The 26,095-nt window shown below is 39.6% G+C and overlaps 1 protein-coding gene across 1 annotated transcript in view; it reads left to right on the top strand.

Annotated features, from left to right (window-relative positions):
- Positions 1 to 13,516, top strand: part of kif2c.S (kinesin family member 2C S homeolog) — a 34,210-nt gene extending 20,694 nt beyond the window's left edge. The window contains 13 exon segments of the mRNA NM_001086845.1: positions 1,572 to 1,626; positions 1,727 to 1,889; positions 2,380 to 2,470; positions 2,897 to 2,960; positions 3,163 to 3,254; positions 4,364 to 4,506; positions 4,591 to 4,795; positions 7,535 to 7,645; positions 9,135 to 9,202; positions 9,346 to 9,454; positions 9,705 to 9,815; positions 11,914 to 12,037; positions 13,287 to 13,516. Coding sequence (NP_001080314.1) covers positions 1,572 to 1,626; positions 1,727 to 1,889; positions 2,380 to 2,470; positions 2,897 to 2,960; positions 3,163 to 3,254; positions 4,364 to 4,506; positions 4,591 to 4,795; positions 7,535 to 7,645; positions 9,135 to 9,202; positions 9,346 to 9,454; positions 9,705 to 9,815; positions 11,914 to 12,037; positions 13,287 to 13,372 — 1,422 coding nt within the window. The 3' untranslated portion in view covers positions 13,373 to 13,516.
- Positions 13,517 to 26,095: the final 12,579 nt, after the last annotated feature.

The raw sequence follows: 26,095 nt of genomic DNA, 5'->3' as shown, positions 1-26,095 counted from the left end.
CGCAAACACTACTTTTTGACCGGGGCTCGAGTTTCCTAGTATTCTTCATACAATATCAGTTATTCACAAACGCCACAGAGCTCTCCCCTCTGAAGTCTCCAGGGTCCTTGTCCTATAAGATACACCAACAGGAGTGTAGTTATCTGTCCGATGGGCTTCTGCGACTAAAGGTGGCCATACACGGGCCGATAAAAGCTGCCGACAGACCGTGTCGGCAGCTTATTGGCCCGTGTATGGGGGCCCCCGACGGGCTTCCCCGATCGAGATCTGGCCGAAAGTCGGCCAGATCTCGATCGGATGGGATTAAAAATCCCGTCGGATCGCGGCCGCATCTGTTCGTTGATGCGGTCCCGCGATCCGACCGCCCGTTTGGTGAACGCTAGGATCCGATCGTTGGGCCCTAGGGCCCACGATCGGATCAGCCCGATATTGCCCACCTCAAGGTGGGCATATCGGAGGGAGATCCGCTCGTTTGGCGACATCGCCAAACGAGCGGATCTATCCGTGTATGGCCACCTTAAGAGACTATTGCCCCTGATCTCTGTGGTGGCCTCACATACAACGCCCAAGCTTCTCGTGTAGGATCTCCCCTAACCTACTTCTGGACACTTCCCTCTCTGGTGTACAATCACCTCAGGTCAGGTCTCTAACACCAAACTAATACTCCTTGTTGAGACAACAGGCTGTCCGTGCTCACTTGCCCTCTCTGTCTTTCACTCCTGGAGCGAACTTACTTGCCCCTGCTATCCACTAGCTAGCCCTACGGCACCAACCTTCGACCAAGGGACTGGCCGCTTTTGTTTGTTACAGACCAAAAGCAGGAAGTGTCTCAGTAAGGCATGGTCTTGTATAGGCTCACAGCAGACTTAGTGCCACCTGCTGGCTGCACCCCAGCATAGCTTAACTATTTACATTATTTTTTTTTTATTTTACGTTTTATAAATGTGTGGCGGTGAACCCAAAAATTAGTGCTTTCACTCTTTGGGCCCACCTCTGTGTAGCTGCCCTCTAGCTAATGCTGTGCCTGCCACCAAAATGCAGTGGTTTTCAGTCTGAAGCCATGATTGACATTTTTCCCCGTCTTCCCTTGTAAGAACAATTCCATTGTATTTTACAAAGCTTGTGTATACGAACGACACAGTGGCATGTTTATGTAAACTTTAGTAGTTTGATATATTTTTAATACTTTAAAATAGTTGAGGCTGTACTGGCATAAGTTTCACAACTAGTGATGGTCAAATCTGACCGTTTTCGCTTCTGCAAAAATTTGCATGAAAGTCTATGGCTACAAATTTGTTATGCGCGACATTATGGGCATCATTTGGGCATCATTTTTGTGGCGGAACTTGGCAAAAAATTTCTCATCACTAATCACAACCCTTGAGCAAGTTTTAAAAAAAGGTTTGCAGGGGTTTTTTTTTATTTATTTTTTTATAAGTACGTTGTCTGGGACCCCTAAATCGGATAATCACCATTTAAGATTGACTACTTCAAAACATTGCAAAAGCTACATTTTGATGTTATTGTACACCAATATTCAACATTCAAAATTATCAATGCTTATTTTCCAGGCTGAAGAGCATCGGATCTGCGTTTGTGTTAGGAAGCGACCGCTGAACAAGCAAGGTGAGAATCTGTGAAAACGGGACAGGGAGTGTCTAAATAGTCTGTAACATTGGGACAGGAAATTTCTGAATTCCGTGTTTTAACCGTCCTACTTTCACAGAGCTTTCAAAGAAGGAGATTGATATCATTTCTGTTCCAAGCAAGAACATTGTTCTTGTTCATGAACCAAAGCTGAAGGTGGACTTGACCAAGTATTTGGAGAACCAGGCGTTTAGATTTGATTTTTCATTTGATGAGACTGCCACAAATGAGGTGGTTTACAGGTATGCTACAATAATTTAATTTCTAATTCAGAAGTTAGTGTACGCAGTTGCAATAAGAAATAACGATATCTATATTAGAAAGTGATGGCTGCTGTCTCTGCTACTTGTTCTGTATACCAAATAAGTGTAAAAGGAATACTAAAGAGATTTAAACAGGAGGTTCACCTTTAAATTAATGTTTAGCATGTTAAAGAATGGCTAATTCTAAACTTCTCAATTTGGTTTTTTGCTGTATTCATCTGACTCCAGCTAAATGGGAGTCACCGACCCAATCTTAAAAGCAAATGCTCAGTAAGGCTACAGATGTACTGCTGCTTTTTATTACTTATGTTTCTAATCTGGCCATTAAGGGCCAATTCTGCATATAGATGAGGTATTCATTTAACAAGGTTGTGGAAGTTATGTATAGCTCGCTGATGTTCATGGTCGTAATTTTGGTATTTTAGACTTAATTTCTCACTGGTCATATGTCTCAAACATGTATTTACAGATTTACAGCAAGACCATTGGTTCAATCCATTTTTGAAGGAGGGAAAGCAACTTGTTTTGCTTATGGGCAAACGGGAAGTGGAAAAACTCATGTGGGTAAAATGACCAGGTTTTATAGATCCTATAGTCATGCAAAGAGTAATGGTTTAAATTCACTCATTTTATTTTTATTTTTACCTTCTATATTTGTATACCTTTTGTATTTCTTTGAATAAAGTTACCTGTCTTGTATATGAACTTTAGCCATAGCCTTTCTTCAGTGTAAAAGGAATTTCTATAGGCTTGAGAGGAAAACTGCTCTAGTACAGTTTGAAATATGCCATAAGTTTCCTCTTGTATTAAGTACAATGAGCAGGGCCATTGTGGAGTGGGTTACGTATCTTAAGTTTTCATGCACACATATCCTTTCTTCCTCACCCCCTGATAGAGACACCAATGGGACACTGCCTTGGCATGTGCCCTAGTGCTTTTAAACCCTACTTTTCTATTGACATTGGGTGTTTGTTTTTTTCTTTTAGACAATGGGAGGTGACTTCTCAGGCAAAAGTCAGAATGTTTCCAAAGGAGTCTATGCTTTTGCATGTAAGTATTTTGGGTGTGTGTTTGTTTATTTATTTATTTGCATGAATCCTGAACAGTGTTTCTTCTGTAATCTTGCTCTTTTGGTGGTGTTCTCCATAAAATTAATATGAGGATTATTAATCATTTGGCAGTTGAGATATATCCATCCCTATGCATAAATAATTTAAATTGTTTACATAATCTCATTCCATTTTTTCCCCAGCACGTGATGTTTTTCTCCTTTTGGACCAACCTCGATATAAGCACTTAGACCTGGATGTTTTTGTGACCTTTTTTGAAATTTATAATGGAAAGGTAATTTTCCTAATTCATTTGTAAGAACTCCTGTTCTTGTCTAGCAAATTATCGGCTTTTACATTACAAGTGCTGTCTCATAATTTAAATATTAATTCTCTATATTGCTCTAACCTAGACATTAGCACAGTTCTAAATGTCAAAGAAACTGACCCCTCTGCTTATAAGAGCAGTTGAATATAAAACTACTTTAGATCTTTTGGCCACCTGAAAAATGTGGGAGTTCTTCTGTATACATGGCTTTCTGGAGTTAATGCAAAGGGCTTTTAAGATATATAAGATCTCCTTTAATAACATGGGTACTAAACTGCACAATAAAGTTGCTAAAAGCAATCCTCTTTGAGCAGTCTACCTCAAGTTAGAAAATTAAAGAAAAGATCTGATTGCTATGGATAACTATACTGGTTTAGATTATCTCCTATGTTCGTAAATCTGCATTCTAAAATGCAGGCTTATTTGTAGGAATTTAAGTGTCGGCTACTAAAGTTTGTACCAAACAGCAAAAAAAAAATCGAAATTACTATAATAATTATATGGTACAGCTGTACAATGTTTTGAATTCAGTGCAATGTCTACATTTTACAATGTTAATAAATATGCCCTCTTGTCAATTTCAGAACCTATTTATTAACTTTGGATACAAACATCACTGGTGATGTCCATAGCAACCAATCTGATCTTTGCTTTTGTTTTCTAACTTGTAGATGCCTCTTGAAATGTAATTGCTGACTGGTTGCAATGGGTAACATCATCGGTGATGTTTGTCACCAATGTTTATACAATACATTGTTGAGACATTGCAATCTAGTGTGATTTTTCTTCTGCTTTTCTTTTGACCTATACAAGTCTAATGTTCATAATACCACACACACACACACACACACACACACACACACACTCGCACTATGTACTGGCACACTTTAGACAAATCGTCTTTCATAAAGAAGTTGTTTCATGTATATAAAATGTTTATACTATATTTCTCTCTACTCTGGAAAACTATTTGTCCAGTTTATCCTGCGTTGTTGAAAATTGCTTAGTATTTCAATGCCAATGGTAGCTGGATTTAAAACTATTATTTAATTCATCCCTGCTCTGCCATTTTGTAGGTCTTTGATCTATTGAACAAAAAGACAAAGCTGCGTGTATTGGAAGATGCAAAGCAAGAAGTTCAGGTCGTTGGGTTGTTGGAAAAACAAGTGATTTCTGCAGATGATGTTTTTAAGATGATTGAAATTGGCAGTGCTTGCAGGTAAAGTTATGGGGTGTTGTGGTTTTGTCATATTTCTCTCTTGTAGCATTATAGCAACAGTGTAGTAATCTCTTGCATCAACAGAACTTCTGGCCAGACTTTTGCCAATACTAGCTCCTCACGTTCCCATGCCTGTTTGCAAATAATTCTGCGAAGGGGAAGTAAGCTTCATGGCAAGTTTTCCCTTGTGGACTTGGCTGGAAATGAAAGAGGTGTTGATACAGCCAGCGCTGATCGTATTACCCGCATGGAAGGAGCAGAAATAAATAGGAGTTTGCTTGCATTAAAGGTAATAAGCTTTTTTGTTATGGACTCTTTCTCTACAGTAATGGTAGAATGGGACTGCTGAATGACCAGGGGGAATAAGTGGAATTTAAGGGGTGGTTCACCTTTTAAGTTAACATGAGCTCTGTTCTAACTAGGCTGAGTTTGAGGTGGCGTTGGTTCATTGGAGATTACTAGGAGGCAGTTGGCTATTGGTTATCTGAAGATTATTGGTGCATAGAAAGTTATGAGAACACAATATGTTCTAAAAGCTAGCGGTAAGAGACTGAACAATCGATAGACAGGACTGCTCCAGACTTTTTTTTTTTTTTTTTTTTTTTTTTTTAAATGGGCTTGAAAAAGAGCAAAAGATTTTTTGAGGAGTGTTTCGATGTAAAAAAAATATTTAGGTATGAAATTAGGTATGATTTGAATTAATTAATTGAGTGAACTATGGTAAACTTTCTAAACCTGGGAGAGGCCAACATTGAGGCCTACCGTGAGAAATTCAAATTTTATACAGGATTTCCTTCAAATGCACTCTGCAGAACATGCACAAGAGATTACAGGCACAGCTCTATTGTGACTGCAGAGGGGCTTAGGTGTTGATTGTGGATGATGGAATTGAGCAACAGGTATTTACAAGAAAATTAGAATCAAAGAAGACCTGAAAAAAATTAGAACTGAGAGAATGAGAGCTGTTATATTAACAGTGAGCATGTTGCAAATCGGGATTGTTTTTGTCCAATTCTGGGGTTCAAAAGAGGTTAGATGGAGAAATTGAGAAGGCCAGGATTGAGCAGAATCATCAGTATGACAATTGAAACCACCAAAGATAATTACAGGGCTGTCGGCACATTGAAGGGAAAAGGAGATTTTGTGTTCAATCTTTCTCTTCAGTCGCTTGGGGGGACACAGGAGGCAGTGGGGTTTAGCTGGTATCACCAGGAAACAGGACGCAACAAGAATAGCTTGCTCCTCCCCCTCTGGCTATACCCCTCCAGTGAGTGGAGCCTAATCAGTTTGTACCAAAGAAGGTTGAATGTGACTCAAGTCAACAAGAAAAAACAAACTATTGGCCAAGGCCAAACCATGGCAACAGAAGCGAGGGCCTCCATTCAGGGAGGTCAGTCCTGTCTCCCCCCCCCCCCCAGTGACTAAAGAGAGATTTAACTATGTACACAAAATCTCCTTTTCTCCATTGTCTGCTTGGGGGACACAGGAAACAGTAGAGACGTACCAAAGCTGTCCCCTGATATTAGGGCGGGTAGAGAGAGAGAGAGAGCGAGCTCTATGCAGTAGATACCACCATGGCTTGTAGAATCTTCCTATCGAATCATGTCCAGTGCCGCAAAATGATTAAAAAAAAATATTTTTATTGATTCCTGAGCGCCCAGGATGTGTTCATCCCCCTGGTGTAGTGGGCTTTGATTCTGACTGGTGGCATCTGGCCTTGTGCCAAATAGGCTCTGTGTATGGCCTGCTTTATTCATTGGGTGATGGAAGATTTTGATGCTACTGAGCCCTTTCGTGGTCTGGAGGGGAGAACAAATAGTGAGTCTGATTTGTGAATATCCTGAAATCTGTGTAGGTAGAACTTGATGGCCCTGACTGGATCCAAGGAATGCAGCTCCAATTACTTGGGGTTGGCCGGTGCAGGGCAAAATGTTGGAATGGTAATCTCTTGATTTAGATGGTAGGTTGAAACTACCTTAGGCAGCAAAGATGGTACTGTGCAAAGGACTGCTCTATCATGGTGGAAAGTGAGGAAGGGAGATCTGCATGATAGGGCTCTAAGTCCCGAAACACTCTAGCTGATGCAATCGCCAGCAGAAAAAACTATCTTCCAAGTGACCCATTGTAAGGAAACCAAAGCCATGGGTTCGAATGGTGGTTGTAATACCCTTAAGACGAACGTTAAATTCCATGTGGCAACTGATTCCTGGAGATTACATGGGCAACACCCTGTAAAAAATGTTTTGACGTCTGGAAGGATTGCTAGTCTTTTCTGAAAAAGGACCGATAGAGCTGAAACTTGTGACTTGAGTGATCCGTGGGAGAGACCCATTGACAGGCCTTCCTGCAGGAATTCTAGACGATTAGGTATCGAGAACTTTTTATAGTCCATCTCACGTTTTCCGCACCATTGATCATTTTCTCAGAAGTCTGAGAAAACCCCGGATGTTCACCACAGTCCATGCCAGTTTCTACCGGGGCACTGTGGAGTCCATCCTCACAGGCTGTATTACATCATGGTACAGCATCTGCTCCACACAAGAAGAGAGCCATGCAAACTGTGGTAAGATTATCAGCATACCAGCAATTCAGGACATTTACACCAATGTCTCCAAAAGACTGCACATAATGAAGGACTCTAGTCATCCTGTACTGCTTATTTTCTCTTCCCTGCTCTCTGACAAGAGAATCTAGCACTGCTTGATTAAAGACTGTTTTTACCCCGCTGCTCTGACTGTACAACACAAACCTATGTAACAAGTGACATGTAGAGACTGGCTACAATGTGGAATACTAAGGGGGTTATTTACTAAACTCTGAATGCAAAAATATATATATATTTTTTTTTTTTAAATAAAAAACACATTTCTTGAAACTTATTAAACCCTGAGGATGGAAAAGTCTGAATCTGAAAATCTGGCATCTCAGACCTGTTTAAATAGCTGTCAGGGCTGTGTCAAATAAGCTTCAGACATCATTTCTTGGTAAAATAAATTCTTTTAATTTTTTTTTCCTCTCTCTCTGTTAGGAATGCATACGTGCTTTGGGACAGAACAAATCTCACACCCCTTTCCGGGAAAGTAAACTTACTCAGATTCTTCGGGATTCCTTCATAGGAGAGAATTCAAGAACATGTATGGTGATTATCGCTTATAACAACTTCTAGCCTGTTATTGCTGCTTAAGGCATGGCTGCTAAAGTCTTAAAGGGATACTGTCATGGGAAAAAAAAAATTTCAAAATGAATCTGTTAATAGTGCTGCTCCAGCAGAATTCAGCACTGAAATCCATTTCTCAAAAGAGCAAACAGATTTTTTTTATATTAAATTTTGAAATCTGACATGGGGCTAGACATAGTCAATTTCCCAGCTGCCCCAAGTCATGTGACTTGTGCTCTGATAAACTTCAGTCACTCTTTACTGCTGTACTGCAAGTTGGAGTGATATCACCCCCCCTCCCTTTTCCCCCCAGCAGCCAAATAAAAGAGCAATGGGAAGGTAACCAGATAACAGCTCCCTTACACAAGATAACAGCTGCCTGGTAGATCGAAGAACACTCAATAGTAAAAACCCATGTCCCACTGAGACTCCTTCAGTTACATTGAGAAGGAAAAACCACAGCCTGCCAGAAAGCATTTCTCTTCTAAAGTGCAGGCACAAGTCACATGACATGGGGCAGCTGGGAAATTGACAATGTCTAGCCCCATGTCAGATTTCAAAATTGAATATAAAAAAATCTGTTTGCTCTTTTGAGAAATGGATTTCAGTGCAGAATTCTGCACTATTAACTGATGCGTTTAACTGATGCGTTTTGAAAAAAACATGTTTTCCGATGACAGGATCCCTTTAAGGTAAGAAGATCCAAATTACGGAAAGACCGTTTTTGGAAAACCTCAGGTCCAGAGCATTTTTTTTTTTTTGATAAACTGTTTTATTGTAGTTTCATAAGTAATTAAGTATAAAATTCAGTAACATAGTGAAAGCCGTGCAGTGTATGTTCATTGTGACATCATGAAGTTAATCATGTTGTTGTTTACATTCAATGAATAGCATCTACCGTATTACATTTAACACAGTCATAAATCTTTTTTAAATCTAAGTTGCACGGTGCTTAACACTCAAAAGAAAAGGAAAATATATTTAAGTTTGAGGCTGATGCTTAGTTTGCTGCCAGTGTACTGAACATTCATGTGTCAGATTACAGATGGAGATCACAGAGGTTCTTAACTGACCAAATAAAACACCTTGGTGGCAGCAAGCCAAAGTCTTCACAATACACTTAAAGGAACATTTTTTTTTTTTTTTAAATCTAGAATTCTGTTCAGTATTCAGCCTTTATCAACAGGATTTGGTCAAGTACAAGGGCCTGGCAAAATCGAAACCTTAAAATTGTGGTTTAGGATTTGGTTGATTCCCAAAATCGTGGATTCCTAGTTAATCCCTAGTTATTCATTGTATATGGTACCTTTAAAATTGTATAAGAAGAATAAAATCAGTTTTGTGCTCTGCCAAATGACACTGAACTTGAATTGAGGTAACAGTCAGTGTTTACATTAACAAGCAAGTTAGTGCATCGTATTGTAATATAGTTTGTTTGCTATTTAGTGCTTAACCTCTTTTCAATTTGCAGATTGCTATGCTTTCGCCTGGATTTAACTCCTGTGAATATACTCTCAACACTCTAAGATATGCAGACAGGTACAAGCACGTGTTTTTTAGCTTGTTGGTTAATTTGAGAATTTGTCTTTACATTTGTAAAAACTTGTGGTTTACTGCAAGCGTATTGCCCTTTCTGACACTTGCCTAAAATACCTACTTCACCATTATCTTTTATTATGTAGAGTCAAAGAGCTGAGTCCACAAAATGCTGAAACTAATGATGATAATCTGCAGATGGAGGATAGTGGTGGATCACATGCGTCTATAGAAGGTTTACAGCTGCAGGATGACGTACGTATTTGTGCACACTCAATAAAATATTTGCTTCTGCTAATCAAATTATCTGTCACCGGGTCCGAATTCCTAAACCTGTACAATGCCACTACGTTTGACTGAATCCAATAACAATGAGCTCACGTTAACTATAAGTGGACTAATGCAAGTGAAGAAATGTCTTTCTTTCTGCTGTACTAACGGTCATACCTTTTTGTATATGCAATCTTACATTGTGTATTAAACTTTAAATATTTAATTCTATTAGTTCCTGCTGAAAGATGAAGAGCTGTCAACACATAACAGTTTCCAGGATGCTCTTAACCGCGTTGGTGAGCTAGAAGATAAAGCGGTAGATGAGTTGAGAGAACTTGTGCAGGTAATGATTACCTATTGTTTTGTTTTTTTCTCTCCTTCAGACTAGGCAAAATTAATTGTGGCATTCATTTTTGCTCAGTTGGTATAATGTTAGGTTAGGTACCAAAAATCCTTAGTTGTGTACCTTGACATGGTACAGTTCAAGAGGAGCCATACTATTTATTCAGACAAATTGTTATAGGTCATGCACAGAGCAGTACAACTATATTCTATGTATAGAGAATGCAATGTGTATATAATATTTAATGGATACTTCCTGTAATAATCTGACTGTATTTTGGTTGCTAGGGACAGTGACCCCCACCAACCAAATAGCATTTAAAATGGCAAGTTGGAAGAAGGCAGAAAATGAAGATGAATGTTTAATACTGTATAAAAATAAATAAATAAAAAAAGTTGCTAAGCGTAGGAGAGTAACCAATACTGCTTTGAGCAATTGAACTACTCTTCTGCTATTGGGTGTTAGAAAGTTTACAAACATTGCGTTAAAATTAAACGGTTTCTTTATAATGTGGTTAAGAAAAATTAACCCTGTGATTTTATTTTATTTTTTTTAAGCCATTAACACAGGTTTGAAAATCTGCATTAAATTTACATACTGTCTGCAAAAACTTTGCTAACTTGCGTAATTTATGTAGAAGCTATCTGAACTTGCCTGTCCAGCAAAGGCTGTGCAAAGAACTGTGACAGGGGAAATGGCCACCAATGAATTGACTGATGTATTAGCACATTAGCAAATTCTATAAACTGCTTATTATGGTAACATGATGTATATTTTTATGATGGGATATATGATTAGAATCTATTGAATTATGAGCATCTTCTAAATAAACTTTGCTTGCCCCCAAAACAACATCATTGGGACCCCTACAGGTTTTCAATTTATAATGCAGGGCAGAGTAGGTAGTTTTAAAATTTGGGCAAACTCTGCTGCCTTTCCCCAATAAACAGACTGAGTTATAAGCACATTAATTATTTTTACTGTTTATATGAACCACTACTGACTAGTTATTGGACCCCTCCGCAAGATCATTGGGCCCTTATACTTGCACAGCTTGCACAATGACAGAGCAGAGGCAGTCAGAAGTATACAGTTTAAACTTAGGCAGTTCAGTGGGTTTGCCCTTACTTAAGAGTATCAATTATATTTATTACTGCTCATTATAGAGCAACTGTGTTTATTTGGATATATTTACTTATGTGTCTTCTACATGAATTTTTCAGCAGGGGAATGACCAGTTACGTCCACCGTCATTGGTTACATCCACAGTCACATAATTGGGCCTCAACTTTGGAAACAAGACTTTCCATAAACATATATTGTAGCTGAATAAAATGAACAGTTGTAGTAGGCTCTTGGCATGATTAATCCTCTTTTGGCTTACCTCCTGTGCTCCTGCCCAGGCACCACAAATTCAGTGTAAATTGAAAAAATGGAGGAAGCAGTGGGGCAGAACTATTCTGCAAACTTCATATATTTGACGGATATCTCACTACATGTTTTGGGTACACATGCCCTTCTATATTGTAGCTGCTTATCAGTCCCATGGGGCCCCCTACAGTTTCTGCCCCCCCCCCCCACAGCAGTTGCAGGATCTGTTTCCTTAAGTTAAACCCCTAAATGGTGAGTTTGCATCATGATAGCTGTGGTTTAAAAAAAAAAAATACATCCAACAAGTTCACTTTTATCCTAGCAAAACCTACTCACCTGCCAGTTGATCATTTGTGTAGCACACACAAAGGGCATGGCCAAAAATGTTTGTACTGCGCACTCGTGTTAATGGGGGGGGGGGGCATATAATTAGAGGGCTGAGAAATGTCTGATGGCCCTGGCCCTAAGTGTTCCGTTTTTGTTCTTTACTTTTTTTTTTTTTTTCTAAACACTGTTCACCCAAACATTTAGTTTATTAAAGGCAGAGTGATGATGGCACTGGAAAATGCACTTTCCTTGCCATCACCAGAATTTTAAACCTCAGATTGGGCCAGTCTATCTGAATCACACATGCGTACGAACTATAATCTGCAACGACTGTTGCATATCATGAATTTACTGAGAATACTTGATTTCTTGAATATTTCCTTTTGTATCTGCCAAACAGAAAGAACCAGAATGGACAAACTTGTTGCAGATGACCGAGCAGCCAGATTATGACCTAGAAAACTTTGTAATGCAGGCAGAATACCTCATCCAGGAGCGCTCTAAAGTGTTAATTGCCTTGGGAGGTAAGTAAGGGGTTGAAGTAATTTGGGAGGCTAACTAGAAGTTAATGTGACAATACTTTTAATATAATTTGGGCTGCATGTATGTATAACTAATATTTCCTTGATGTTTTGATCTTTAAAGCAGCCCTGTTTTAAAAATACTTAAAAGCTGCCCTAATAGTGATAGTCGAATCACTGTTTGTTTACTCCATTGTATAGGAAATAGCTACGTGTCAATAAATGTGCTGTAAAAACAATATAAACATGTTTGAGTTGCTCAAGAGTAAATTAAACAAAATGTATCCAAGAGCGGAAAGAAAATCCACCTTCTGTTCTCAATTCATAGCATTATTTCATAGCATCCCCTTTTAAATAAGTATAGCATTATTTTAACTAAATCTGGATCACAAAAGTGTGTTTATTTAAAGAAATGTACTCGCAATAAGAGAGCCTTGTATGTGTTGTGCCTGAGGAGCACTTAATAAGCTGATTTAGGGCTCTTCATTTGTTACCTATAATGTTAAGCCTGGACCACCATGTTACACTTTATCTACATTAACATTACTGGTGGTCAAGTTCATAAAATATTTGTTATATAGCTGTTTCACATCTTTAATCACTATTTTATGACATGCACATTCATTTATTGACATGACTGTGCCAAAAATTTTTTTTTAACTTTGACAGGAGATAGTGTTTAAGTAAGTGCTTGTGTAATGCATCATATATTCATGCCCTTAGTTAATGAGTGAGTATAGTGGCTCTTAAGGGCTCTTACTCATGAGCGTTTTTTACCTGCGCTCCCCTGCGTTCCATTTTTCGGCGTTCAGCCGCAGGGGAGCGCAGGAATAGACTCATTTCAATATTTCAAATGGGGCTGTACTCACACAGGCGCATGTAGGCGAACACAGGTTGAGACGCAACATGCTGCATTTTTCCTGCGTTCGGCGCCTACACGCGCCTGTGTGAGTACAGCCCAATTTGAAATAATGAAATGCGTCTATTCCTGCGCTCCCCTGCGGCTGAACGCCGAAAAATGGAACGCAGGGGAGCGCAGGTAAAAACGCTCATGAGTAAGAGCCCTTAAAGTCTCAAAATTATGTAAGACTTGTCTGGGTTTGCGTTTAATTTACATGAAACCCAGCAGCTTGCATATCCCTGAATTTTTAATTGATCTTTTAACTTTATAAACTTCATTCAGAAACCATACTTGTTTTCCCATATTACTGTTTTCTATTAATCTGTTATATATGATGCTCTTGCTTTGCAGATAGCATAAATTCTCTGCGTCTTGCCCTGCAAGTGGAAGAACAGGCCAGCAAGCAAATAAGTAAAAAGAAAAGATCTAATAAATAAAGTAAAACAGTACAATTTCTGTTAATTTTATAAATACCATTTTGTTGTCTGATTTTATTGTTTCTATTTTTACTCTCTACTTATATTTGTTAATCTCGAGTGCTTTAAATAAAGTCTGTATATAGCATACCTTGGTAACCAGAACATTTTACGGAGTTCACATTTTTATATGCAGGGCTGGGAAACATGGCAATAAACTATTTTTTTTAAATGTATTAGGACGCAGTTACTGGTTTCAGAAACATCTCTTTACAAATAACTGCGTGACAAGCTTTCTGTTGCTGATACTCCAGACCTCCCTTTTTTTCTTGGGCGGGGAAGAACTCGATAAAATCATGGAAAAAAAATCCTAATGGTACAAATTTTTCGCATTAGTTGCCAAAATCTCCAACTTTTTCAGATTTGAGGCCCAAAACCATTAAGGTTAATATCAATGTATCGGCTTTATTTATGCGCTTTTTAAAATTACAAAAGAGGGGATTTACATCTAATGTAAATCCCCTCCTTTGTAATTTTAAAAAGTGCATAAATAAAGCCGATACATTAACCTACCAGACTCCAAGAATGCTTTGATCAGCGCTCCGCAGCAGTAACAGAGGTTTGAGGGTTTTGAGGTCTGATATCTGCCATTGACTTCTTCATGAACTCGGCAGATCTGAGTGGGAGTACTTTTTTATTTGGTCTTTTAACACCATCAGAGTTTAATAAATCACGAATCTTCCCCCCCCCCCCAAAAAAATAGGGGTTTCCCTTTAAATGCCTGACCAGAAAAAAAATCGGACCCCCAAAATGTATTGTTTTTTTAAAGAGAGAGAGAGAGCATGCTTTGGCTTAGTTTGTTTTCATGTATCAGACTATGAACCTGAAATTGGTGCATTAGCAAGAGGCAAATGCATTTCCATTTTAATTTATTTTTGCCTGGTTCCTATAGTTCACATACCGCTTTGCAGGTTGTAAAACAAAAATGCATAGTTTTGCCTTATCTTTTCAGACCTAAGCACCTTACAATCCAGTGTATTAATCCTATCGCAGTTCCCAGATTTCTATGCAAGTTAAGATGGAAAGACAAGGTCATTCAGAAATTGTATCCACTGACCTATTTTGGATATCCTTTCTGAGAGTGGCGCACCTAGAAATCACAATCACATATAACTAAAAGAAAAACTTGGTTATGACTTACAGTTAAGAGGTTGTTCACCCTTTTAAGTGCCAGCAGAATTTGTGCTCTCACTTTGGGGCATTTCCTGCACCCAAGCCGCGATTGTAATAGTTTCTTTTAAGAGCATGATGCTGCCTGTGCCTCCCTGCTTCCTTATATATATATATATATATATATATATATATATATATATATATGACAACACTGAGGCATTGCCCAACCTGATCTTCACTAACAGGCCCATCAGGATTGGCCTGAAAGCAATCAATGCTTTCGGAATCATTCTCAACTCCAAAATGTTTGGCAGGTGTAACAAATCTTTCTTACACACTCCCTGGGCTTCTGTACTCCTTCTGTATGTGCTCTCCAGCTTGTGCCAGATGCATCGGTAAAAACCTTTATCCATTGAGGCTCCACCAGAGGAAAAACCCCTACAAAAATTCACTGGGTCCTGCTACCACATCAGATGAGACTTGAACTAGAGAGAGATTTTCTGTGACCAATCCTTGAGACACTGATTCCAGTGAAAGGTCATAGAATGCTTTCTTGCATGTTCCTGCACACTTGATAAAGGGTGCAGGAACATACAAAGAAAAATCTAGAAGTGATTTTCACTTCCCCAATAAAATATTTGCAGCCTAAGACTACTGCCGTGGATTTTTCCTGCACTTCAACTCTTCTTCTGACCGATTCCAGTGAGCCAGGAACCACCTCTGAACAGGCCTCATTCTCCACCTCGCCCACTTCACAAGACTGAAGGTAGAAGTTAGAAGACCCAGAAACTCATGAGTTGCCTGGCTTGCAAAGAGTTGAGATTCTGGAGACGCTTCACCTTGGAGGTAACTTGAGCATTCTCTGCTGGGATAAAGAACCAATCCCAGCCTGGTGTTGAAGAGAGCCCCCAGGAATATAAATAATCTTTGTGGATACTAGTTGACTCTTCTCTAAATTCAGAACCCAACCAAAATGTAGAAGAGTCGACCTTCCCAGACAAATACTAAACTAATTAAAAATTGTCTTGAGACTTTTGTAAAAAGTAGGGCCAGCCTCATCTCATTGTGGCTTTGGTTGAATTTTAGCGGATCTGGAATTCTCAGCCATAGAGGCATGAAAAAAATCACAACAGACTAGAATGCCAGGCAGACTTGTATTCCTTACCAGGCCTGTAGGATCTAGCCTCCTCTCTGTGCCTGTAAGAACCCATCTTGTCTTCTCTCTTGAAAGCACTTAGTTTGCGGCAAAGATTTGGAAATAATATTGTCCAAAGATTTACCAAAAATACTCTTACTCTCGAAGGGAAGTTTACATAAAGTATTTTTTGAAGCTGTATCCGCATTCCAGGAGTGAAGTTCAATGCCCTTGCAGCCACAGTGGTAATTAGATAATACAGGCTGGCAATCTTGATAATCTACTGTTGCCTTAGAACAATTCCGCTGCTTACTGCAATTCAGAAATGGCTTCACAGACGCCTCCTTAGGAGAATTCTCCACAACAGCCTAATCCATGTTCTCTGCCCAGACATTGCTTTAAAAACAGAAATAGCTGAACTAAATGTTAGTCAGAAGTGCAGTCTTTTTAGACAGACAGGCCACTGGAGCATCCACAGTAAGCGGATTTTCCCCGATCTCCAGGTACTCCTAACAAAGATAAAGGTTAGAACTTTTTATTCTCAACAGGAAACTCTTTAGGGCCTTTCACCCACTCCTGGCCAATTATGGCCTTGATTCCTTACAGCTGAATTAGGGAAGGAATCAATTAGTCTCAAACATTCTGAACTTTCAGTTTCCTCCTCAGAGGAATGGGATTCATAATCCTCTGAAATAAGTAATCTTAAACAACAGAGGTAGAACAAACAGGCTCTTTAGAAACCATAAAATGCCTTAGTGTATCAGCTACAGCGTTCTTGATCCTCTGCATAAGACTCCTGATTGAAGGATATAGTAGAAGCAAACTTTTTTTATATATATATATATATATATATATTTTTTTTTATCATGCACAACAAATTCCTGAAAGCATGTCTGGCAAAGTTTGTTATGCTTTATAGCAGGATTGACACATGCCCTACAGGGTCTGAAATCTGCACTCTCATCCCTCCTGTGCCATTTTTTAGAAGCAGGAGGGACAGGGTCACTAAGGCACAATGAGAGTAATAATAAATGAACAGCTCTTTTCGCAGAACCCTAAAATAAATATACATGCTGGTAGGGCACTTACCCAGTAGATTGTAAGGCAGCCTGATAGCACTATAAGGACTCCATAAGCACAGAACGCTGAAGCCATGCTGTTTGGGATCAAAAGACCCACCAGTGACGTCAATTCTGGTATGCGACTGCAGGTTGCACTAGGTATGGATACAAGCAAGCCTGCCTCAGCTGAAGGGGCCTCTGCACAGTAATATATCGGCAGAGCTTCGGGTGGAGGGAGCTGTAGAACTGCACCCAGTGATCGGATTACAAGAATCCATGAGTGCCCTACCTGCAACTTCTACTTCCCCACAGAAGAAGAAGAAAAAGAAGGGGGGAGTGCTTCTGCTTGTGCAACAGGAAGAGAGCATACCCAAAGGTTATTATTATGCTGCCAGGGATGAACCATAGTAATATTTTATAAACAAAACTTCAACTGATTTGGAATAACATATATGTTTAGTTTTATGGAGAGTTCTGACTTCTATAGAAAAGACTCCTAGCAGTAAATTACCGAAATTTCAAAGCACTACAGCAAATTATGGATTTAGATTCCAAAGCCAAAAAATGCTGGAACAGTAGGTTTATCCCCTGAAACCAAATATTTTTGAAAACGACGCATTCAGCTAAATTCAACAAAGGGGCAAATTTACTAAAGGGTAAAGTGGCTGTCGCTAGAGAAAACTTGCCAAAATGTCAGTTTGAAGGGATATCGCCAATTTACTGACCAGCGTAGAGGACAATTCACTAGCAAAATAGCTCCATGCTAAAGAAGTTGCACACCCTTTTGCCAGGCGAATTTTCACTCAGGAAACAGTAGAATGATCGTTACGCCACAATTTAATTGAGGTGCGAATTTTCCACTACATTCGCAATAGTGGTAACCATCCTTACTTCACCGTGTTGTAGACCATAGGGAAATAGCAGATGTCGAACTTTGTCACCCTCAAGATATCTTGCTCTTACCAGGCAACAGATAAAAATAATTTCAAAAATGATATTACATATAATTTTGGGCCCCACTAAATTCCACCAAATGTAGGAACCAGAATAATAATCCTGAAAGTAAGAACAAATAAAAGAAGTTAGATGATTATTGGAAACTTGAGATGACCTGACAGAATAAAGAAACTCTCCCTTATCTATAGGCCCGGATTTGTAGAAAGGCCCGGGCCTAGGGCGGCATGCTGCCCAACCACACCCAAATTGGGTCAAAAACACTGGGGATGCGCAGGAGATATAATTTTTAAAATTTCCTTTGCAGCAATTCCAATTGATCCGGCAAATTTGCACGAATTAAGGGGACTTGTTAATAATAATGTGGCCTCTGAATTTTGGTCAAACAAAAGCAAAACAATGCAATAGAACAATAGAACAACCAACACAAGGAACATGAGAATTCAGGCTCAGAAGAGAGTTGCTAACAACCCTTACTTAGCTAAATCTGGGATACATGAGGTGGAGAATACAACACTAGTTCATTGTTTAGATCGAATTATTTTTTAGAATTTTATTTTAAAAACTGTAAAAAAGTATAGCAATTGAACAAGAATAGTCCGATTTATGGGGTGCGGGGGGTGGGGGCAATACATTTGGCACCCCAGTGAATCCATACTTTTCCAGGTGTCCCTAGCACTGACTAACAATCACATGTCATTTCAGTATAGTAAAATGAGAGTTTTCCTACTGCACATGCACAAGCAGGCCCGGACTGGCAATCTGTGGGTTCTGGCAAATGCCAGAGGGGCTGCTATAAGGTGCCATAGAAGGTCAGTATTTAATGGTCTGGTGGGGACTGTTTGGGCCTCTGTGTACCTGAAATGCCAGGGCCTATTTTAATTCTCAGTCCGGACCTGTGCACAAGCCACGCTGAGGAATCCTGGAAATAAGATATGATGGTGTTGCAGTGCTTTATGAATTATAACCACCTGTATTAACTATAGCCCCTGTCCAATTCCACATCAAACCCTCTCCTCATGCTGTTGCCCTTAAGGAAATGGCAGATGGGTTGTTTTGTCATCTTATCTTAAACAGTACCTGAAAATATATTTGAAATGCTCCCTATTATCACTGCAAGCGAAATATCCCCGCCCCTGCCCTTAAAAGTAATGGAACATTGGGAGATTTGTTGCCTGTGTGATATCTGCTGTACCCACAGGCAATGGATCTTCAAAAATAACTAATATTGGTGTCAATTTTGAATTGCATAACTGCCTTATAGCAAGTGGTAAGTATAGGTCCCTGGGGCAGCTTGCCTATCCTGCCACTCGGTACCTTGCAGGTTATTTGTGCAAAATATGATGTGCAGCCCTCACCAGGGTCCTGTCTTTTCTTTTTGCTCTAAGGAAGTTTCACCTACATACCTGCCTATGCCCATCTCTTGGGTGCAGTCTTCAGTACTCTGTTTAGGAGCAGAGAGACCTGCACTTATTTGCAAATTACCCCCAAAGTGGACAAACTACAAAAATGGGCAACTGCTTCCATTTTTTCCTGCACTTTGGACACAGTGGGGGGCATTGTAAATTATTCTTATGTTAATAAGAGAATATAACCAGGAAAACCTCACTGCTACACTAAAGAATGAGCCAAAGAGCGAATAGGGGTAGATTTATCCCCTGGTTATACTATTGCCCTTCTGTTATAGAAGTATAACAGAAGTAAATGCAAAACATAAATGTTGAACCTAGGCTTTTAGACCGAAGACAACCAAAACCACTCCTGGTTCTCACTGTATGTACAGGTATGGAAGCTTATCCAGAATGCTTGGGACCTAAAGTTTGCCGGATAAAGGATCTTTCAGTAATTTGGATTTCCATACTTTAATAGGCTTATAAAATTTGAATTTGTGAGGTTTTAGAGGTTTTTTCTACTTTGAATAAACTCACAGTTTAAAATAACAAGAATATCTAATTGTTAAAAAATCCAAATATAAAAACCTTGATTGAATACAATCGTGAAGAAAAATTTAAATTTTTGAGTTTACAAGTTCTGGAAAACTTGAAAATCTCAAATTAACGCCCACTGACTTCTACATGTCTGACTTCTACATTCTACATGTGCAAGCTTTTAGATGCCAAAGTTTTGTGAGGGTTTTTTTGTGCTTAATAAATAAACATTTGAGTTTTTCAAAATATAATTCGAATTTGTGAGTTTTTGTGCAAAAAAATAGAATAACATCAATTCAAACGATAAATCCCCCTAAGTCTAATAAAAACACTCTAAACCTCACATTTGAAATATTTAGGAATAAATCTTACTTCTGACTTATCTACCATTTACAAACAGAATTATCCTCCAATGTGGAGGAAAATGAAGGCCTTGCTAACCAAATGAAATAAATATAAAATATCATGGCTAGGGAACATTTACGCTGTTAAGATTTTTGCCTATATTGTATGCCGATAGGGATTTCTGTAGGGCATTGGATCCAGGAGTAGGCTGTGTAGCAAGACGTGCCTATACTCTGGGTGACTCATTGTCTCCGAGCCTATTCAAAGAGAAAAATAGCAGTAAACAAGATTTTCTGAGACACAGTGGTTGTTTTAAGTGTGGGCACAACCGCTGTGTCACATGTAAATATCTAAAAGTCTCTGGAGAGTTCAATTCAACTGTGACTACAACTACATACAAAATCAAACATTATATCAATTGTTGCAGTAGGGGGATAGCTTACCTCATTACCTGCACTAAATGTGGCAAGCAATATGTAGGTTGTACTATTAGATCATTGAAAGAACGTATCAGGGAACATATCAATCAAGTGAGCAATATTAAACTAAGCAGCAAAACCAATGTCACTAGGCACTTCCAAGAATGTAATAACAGTAATTTAAAGTATTTTTCTATACAAGGGATAGAACAAATTAAGACAGGCATTAGAGGGGGTGACCTCCTGATGAAATTAAAGAAAAGAGAGGTATATTGGATCTTTCACCTACAGACCAGGTTGCCACTAGGCCTCAATTACACATTTGATGTGACTTGCTATATTTAATTATATTTTCTTATGACTTTTTGTGAATTATATTTTTGTATATGCCCTGTAACATGTATTATCTAACATATAGATCATTGTATTTGAACAAAGCCTGTAGTCCATTGGATGATATATGGCATTTGTAACATATGTATGTGATTGGTTTTACTAAGGGGAGGGACTATATGTGCTAGTATTTAAGGAACTAAGCAAGAGAGACTAGTTGGATTCTGCCTATGACTAAGTGCTGGGTAAGCATGAAACGCGTTAGGCGTTAGAGGGATTACTATACATGTTTTTTAACTACTGATGTGAATAAAATATATTTTTTTACTGAATAGCATGTTTTGGAGAAATTATTGAGATTGTGGTTTTGCCTCTTTTTGGTCACTAGAGGTCTCCAACATGCTCACTAATAGTATTTACTATTTCTGCTCCCAATTTGATTTAAATAAGTTGTTTTAGACCGAAGACAACCAAAACCACTCCTGGTTCTCACTGTATGTACAGGTATGGAAGCTTATCCAGAATGCTTGGGACCTAAAGTTTGCCGGATAAAGGATCTTTCAGTAATTTGGATTTCCATACTTTAATAGGCTTATAAAATTTGAATTTGTGAGGTTTTAGAGGTTTTTTCTACTTTGAATAAACTCACAGTTTAAAATAACAAGAATATCTAATTGTTAAAAAATCCAAAAATAAAAACCTTGATTGAATACAATCGTGAAGAAAAATTTAAATTTTTGAGTTTACAAGTTCTGGAAAACTTGAAAATCTCAAATTAACGCCCACTGACTTCTACATGTCTGACTTCTACATTCTACATGTGCAAGCTTTTAGATGCCAAAGTTTTGTGAGGGTTTTTTTGTGCTTAATAAATAAACATTTGAGTTTTTCAAAATATAATTCGAATTTGTGAGTTTTTGTGCAAAAAAATAGAATAACATCAATTCAAACGATAAATCCCCCTAAGTCTAATAAAAACACTCTAAACCTCACATTTGAAATATTTAGGAATAAATCTTACTTCTGACTTATCTACCATTTACAAACAGAATTATCCTCCAATGTGGAGGAAAATGAAGGCCTTGCTAACCAAATGAAATAAATATAAAATATCATGGCTAGGGAACATTTACGCTGTTAAGATGGTTATATTACCTAAACTATTGGGATGAAACCCACTATCCGGCGCTGATCCAAGTATCAAGGAGAATCACTGTTTGAAAATGCGGCTTTATTCAAAAATAAAGTGTACTTCGCACTGTGTTTTTGAATAAAGCCGCATTTTCAAACAGTGATTCTCCTTGATACTTGGATCAGCGCCGGATAGCGGGTTTCATCCCAATACGTGCAAACCGTACGGAAGTGGCTGGGTCCCGCGAGAGCTGCGATCCACATTGAGAGACTGCACAGCTAATGGTGAGTTCCGCTACACTCAAACATCCTTAATCTTTGTATATTACCTAAACTACTATATATTTTCCTATCTCTACCCATACATATGCCCAAGGTGGATCTCATGGCCTTACAAAAACTTCTCGATTTGTTTGGAGGTTTGATTATCCTGTGACTGCTGCTACTTTTTATAAAGATTAAAAAAGGGGGTGGTATCAAGCGGCCCAAATAACTCCTTTAGCCATGTGCCTGTGAATTTAAATGTGACAAATCAGTAGCGCAGTTCTTAGGTGTATGTGATTTATGATCAAGTCTCTAGTTGGTGCACTAATCACAAGTCTAGGTAACAACTCGGCGCAGTCATTATTTCCTTACTAAATATTTTCTTTCTCCGTTGCAGAGAGTGCCAGTGCCTGACACGTGCAGAACTAGCCCAGGAGCAGCTCTTTGGGAATTATATTTCTCATTCTGTATAGAAACATATAATGGTTTGGCATTATTACTGCGGGCTGGAGCCGAAGGTGATGGCAGGGACAGGTACGGCCCGGGAGGAGAGGCTGTTCAGTCCCAGATCCCCAGTGTCAGCGTGGCCACGTCTGAGAGCAGCATGAGCTGGAGGAGAGAGGGAAGCCAGGGAGGAGAAATAGAGCGCCACAGGATGGATGGTCGCCCTGTCGCCTTTTCTGAAGAGGACAGGAAGTGGACTTTCTGTAAGTTATTTCTTAATAAAGGCTTTGCTATTTTAAAGTTTAATGTCTTGGTGTTTTTTTTTCGTTGTATACTAACAAGTTTTTTTTTAAAACAAGTTGATGTTACTGGTCCTTTAAGGGTAAGGGCACACCTGGTGATTCGTTGAGATTTAGTCGGCATACGAAGTGCCGCGTTTGCCATGCCGCAGGTGACTTTTCATTATAGCCGGCACAAGACAGAGGGAAGGCGTTCGGGGAGATTAGTCGCCCCAAAGAACAGGTGATTAGTCGCCAGGCGACTAAATCTCCCCGAATCGCCAGGTGTGCCCTTATCCTAAAGGGCAATTCACCTTCATTTGCAAAACTGTTATAACATATAAAAACCACAGATATGTGTTCAAACTTTCATAATCTGCCAAATTATGTAAAATGAACATGGTAATTAGGGGGTGTGGCCACAAAAACGGGCATGGCCAAAACAATTCGCCGCACTACTTGCGCCAAAACTTTTTGTCCCTCTTTGTTTCCTAAATGTTGGGAGGTTTACATGTACACCATTAAATATAAGCAAAGAAAAACACCAAATTCGTGTTTGCTGCACACAGTACTGTTTAGAATTCAATTCAATAACATGAATGTAACACCTATTTGGGCTGCATAGCACACAAATAGTTAAACTGTCCAGCTAGCAGTAGAAGCATGGGTTACACGCGACTTCACACAACAGGGTCAGGGCCTTCGCCATGTGGAAGTGTCCCCTCTATGGTGTAGTGCAACTACATCCCCCAGGCTACTGTGCATACAACAAAAGATGGGCGCCAGGAGGTTCTTGCAGTAAAACAGAAACGGTTTATTAACTATGCACGAGGCAAGTGACCACAGGTTTAGTACTCACGCAGGAGCTGAGGCAATAGCACATTTCTCACACAGAGCTGCAGGCATTAGGCATTTCTCACAGAGGAAAGGTCTCCATTAGGCATTTGCAGTATTCACACACATTCCCTCCTGGAAGTTGTCAGGAAAGCAGCTTCTACCCTACAGTCCCTCTTCACTGAGGTCCCTGACTGGAGGCAACACATAAAGCCTCTGGGAAGCTACTCCCTTACTGCAAATCCTTGTTGGAGCTTCAGCTGCTCTTTCTCTCTCACCTCTCTGCCTTTCTCTCCTAGAGAGACTATAACAAGTCTGCCCTAGTGTAACTATTCCTCATTCACGGGGTTACCTGGTCCCCGACTTCTTCTCCAAAGCACATGGGCCTTTCTGGGCCTAGCTGTGCCCAGGCTCTCCTGAGCACACCCAGCTGGATCACCATCCACAGGCCAAAGAGGAAGTGGCCACTCCCTACACACACTATATAGCAGTGTAGCAGGGGAGTTTCCTGTTACTTACACATGGCAGTGGGCACTGTAGGGTTAATCCCTCCTGTCGCAGACGGAACAGGAACTTCCTAATGAATAAATTAACCTCCCTTCCCCCGCGCCGCCATCTTTTTTCTTCCTGCACTCCCCCAACAAGTGCCAGCGTGGTAAACATCTCCTGCGCTGAAGCTCCAGGACCGAGCCTTTGTGCTTGTGTGCGTTTCTGGGGGGACTGGCGAGTCCTTGGCCATCCGTTGCCGATCAGTGTAGTAAGTCGCAATGCCGGTTATCGGCGCATGCGCAATAAACCGCTGAATGACCGCAACCTGCAGAAAGGTAATGCGCAGGCGCGAAAAATTCAAAGTATGTGTAATAGAAATACTGCGTCTCTATCTCCCCCTCCAGGATATTGTGAAGCTGCCAAACAGTTGGATTGTGCCACAAGTGATATTAGGTGTACTAACTGTAAGTAGACACCCTTATACTTACGCATTAGCCTCATGACGGACAGGATAAGGTTAAGCACCAGTACAATTATTGTTTCAACAGGGGACTGGTGTGATGAGTTGTAGACGCTCATATTCAGGCTCAAGGGGGTGAGTGTATTTGGTTTGTTTAAAAAAATCACAAATACTAAAGAGATGTGCTAGATTTTTAATAAAACTATCCTTTCTACAGAAGTTCTCCAATCAGGGAAGATCAAAGGAGGAAATCCAGTAGAAATGAATGCTCCTCATGTGGACATGCAGCATTGCCAGACAAAAGATTATGCAAAAAGTGCCTGGAAGAGGCTGCGGGGGTCAACTCCAAACAGTTCTCAGACCTAATGGAGTGGATGAAAGATTCATTTAACAATTCCATGTCCAATATGGTTTCACAAGTCACGGACAAAGTCTTAAGTAACCTTAATGCAGAACAACATAGCACAAATGAAAGCATAAGTATCAGACCTAGAGAAACGATCTCCCCAGTATCTGAAGGTGAAATTTCGGAGTCAGACTCAGAAGAGGAATCAGACATATCACCAGAGATGGTGGAGCCCCTAATCAAAGCAATTAGAAAGACACTAGACCTAAGAGATGAATCTATAACTAATAAAGGTGACAAAATGTTTAAATCATCAGCGAAGAAAAACCATTTATTTCCTCTGCACGAGGTTATTAAGAAAACAATGGAAACGGAGTGGGAAACACCTGATAAGAAAATTACCTTTTCCAAAAAATTTAAGAAAATGTTTCCTTTCTCGGAGGAAGATGCGAAAACATGGGATAACATACCCAAAGTAGACGCATCCATTACCAGAGTGGCCAGAAGAACCACATTACCAGTAGATGAGGGAGTATCCCTCAAAGACACAATGGAACGAAGGCAAGACGCCACCTTAAAGAAATTATACCTCTTGACGGGGGCTATTTGTAAGGCTGAGGTAGCTAATACTACAACAACCAGAGCTAATAAAATCTGGATAAATGAGCTGGAAAATGCCATCAAGACAGGGACAGAAAGATCCAAACTTCTGGAAATGCTCCATGATATCAAAATAGGCAATGATTATTCTGCGGAAGCCTCACTCAGTAATGTCAAATTGGCAGCCAGATCAATGGGTCTCGCGGTGGCGGCAAGAAGATCCCTCTGGCTGAGGCATTGGAACGCAGATTCCCAATCAAAGCACAACTTGTGCTCTTTACCGTTTAAGGGAGACTTATTGTTTGGAACCAGTTTGGATCAAATCATCTCTAAAGCCTCAGCTGGAAAATCTGCATTCCTACCTCAAGAAAGAAGAGATAAAAGGTTCAACTACAAAAATCAGCGTAACTCCTTTCGAGATGCAAGGCAATATAGACCAGGAAAGTACAACCCTAAGCAATGGAAATCCAGAAGCCAAAATTTCCAATCACAGGGTTACAAAAGAGAGCCCAAAACAGACAAAAAAGCATGAAGGTGCGAGAGTCCAGCT

The sequence above is a fragment of the Xenopus laevis genome, chromosome 4S (genome assembly GCF_017654675.1).
Source record: "Xenopus laevis strain J_2021 chromosome 4S, Xenopus_laevis_v10.1, whole genome shotgun sequence".
Lineage (NCBI taxonomy): Eukaryota > Metazoa > Chordata > Amphibia > Anura > Pipidae > Xenopus > Xenopus laevis.
The sequence above is the reverse complement of the archived record's forward strand: the minus strand, read 5'-3'. Positions and strand labels throughout refer to the sequence as shown.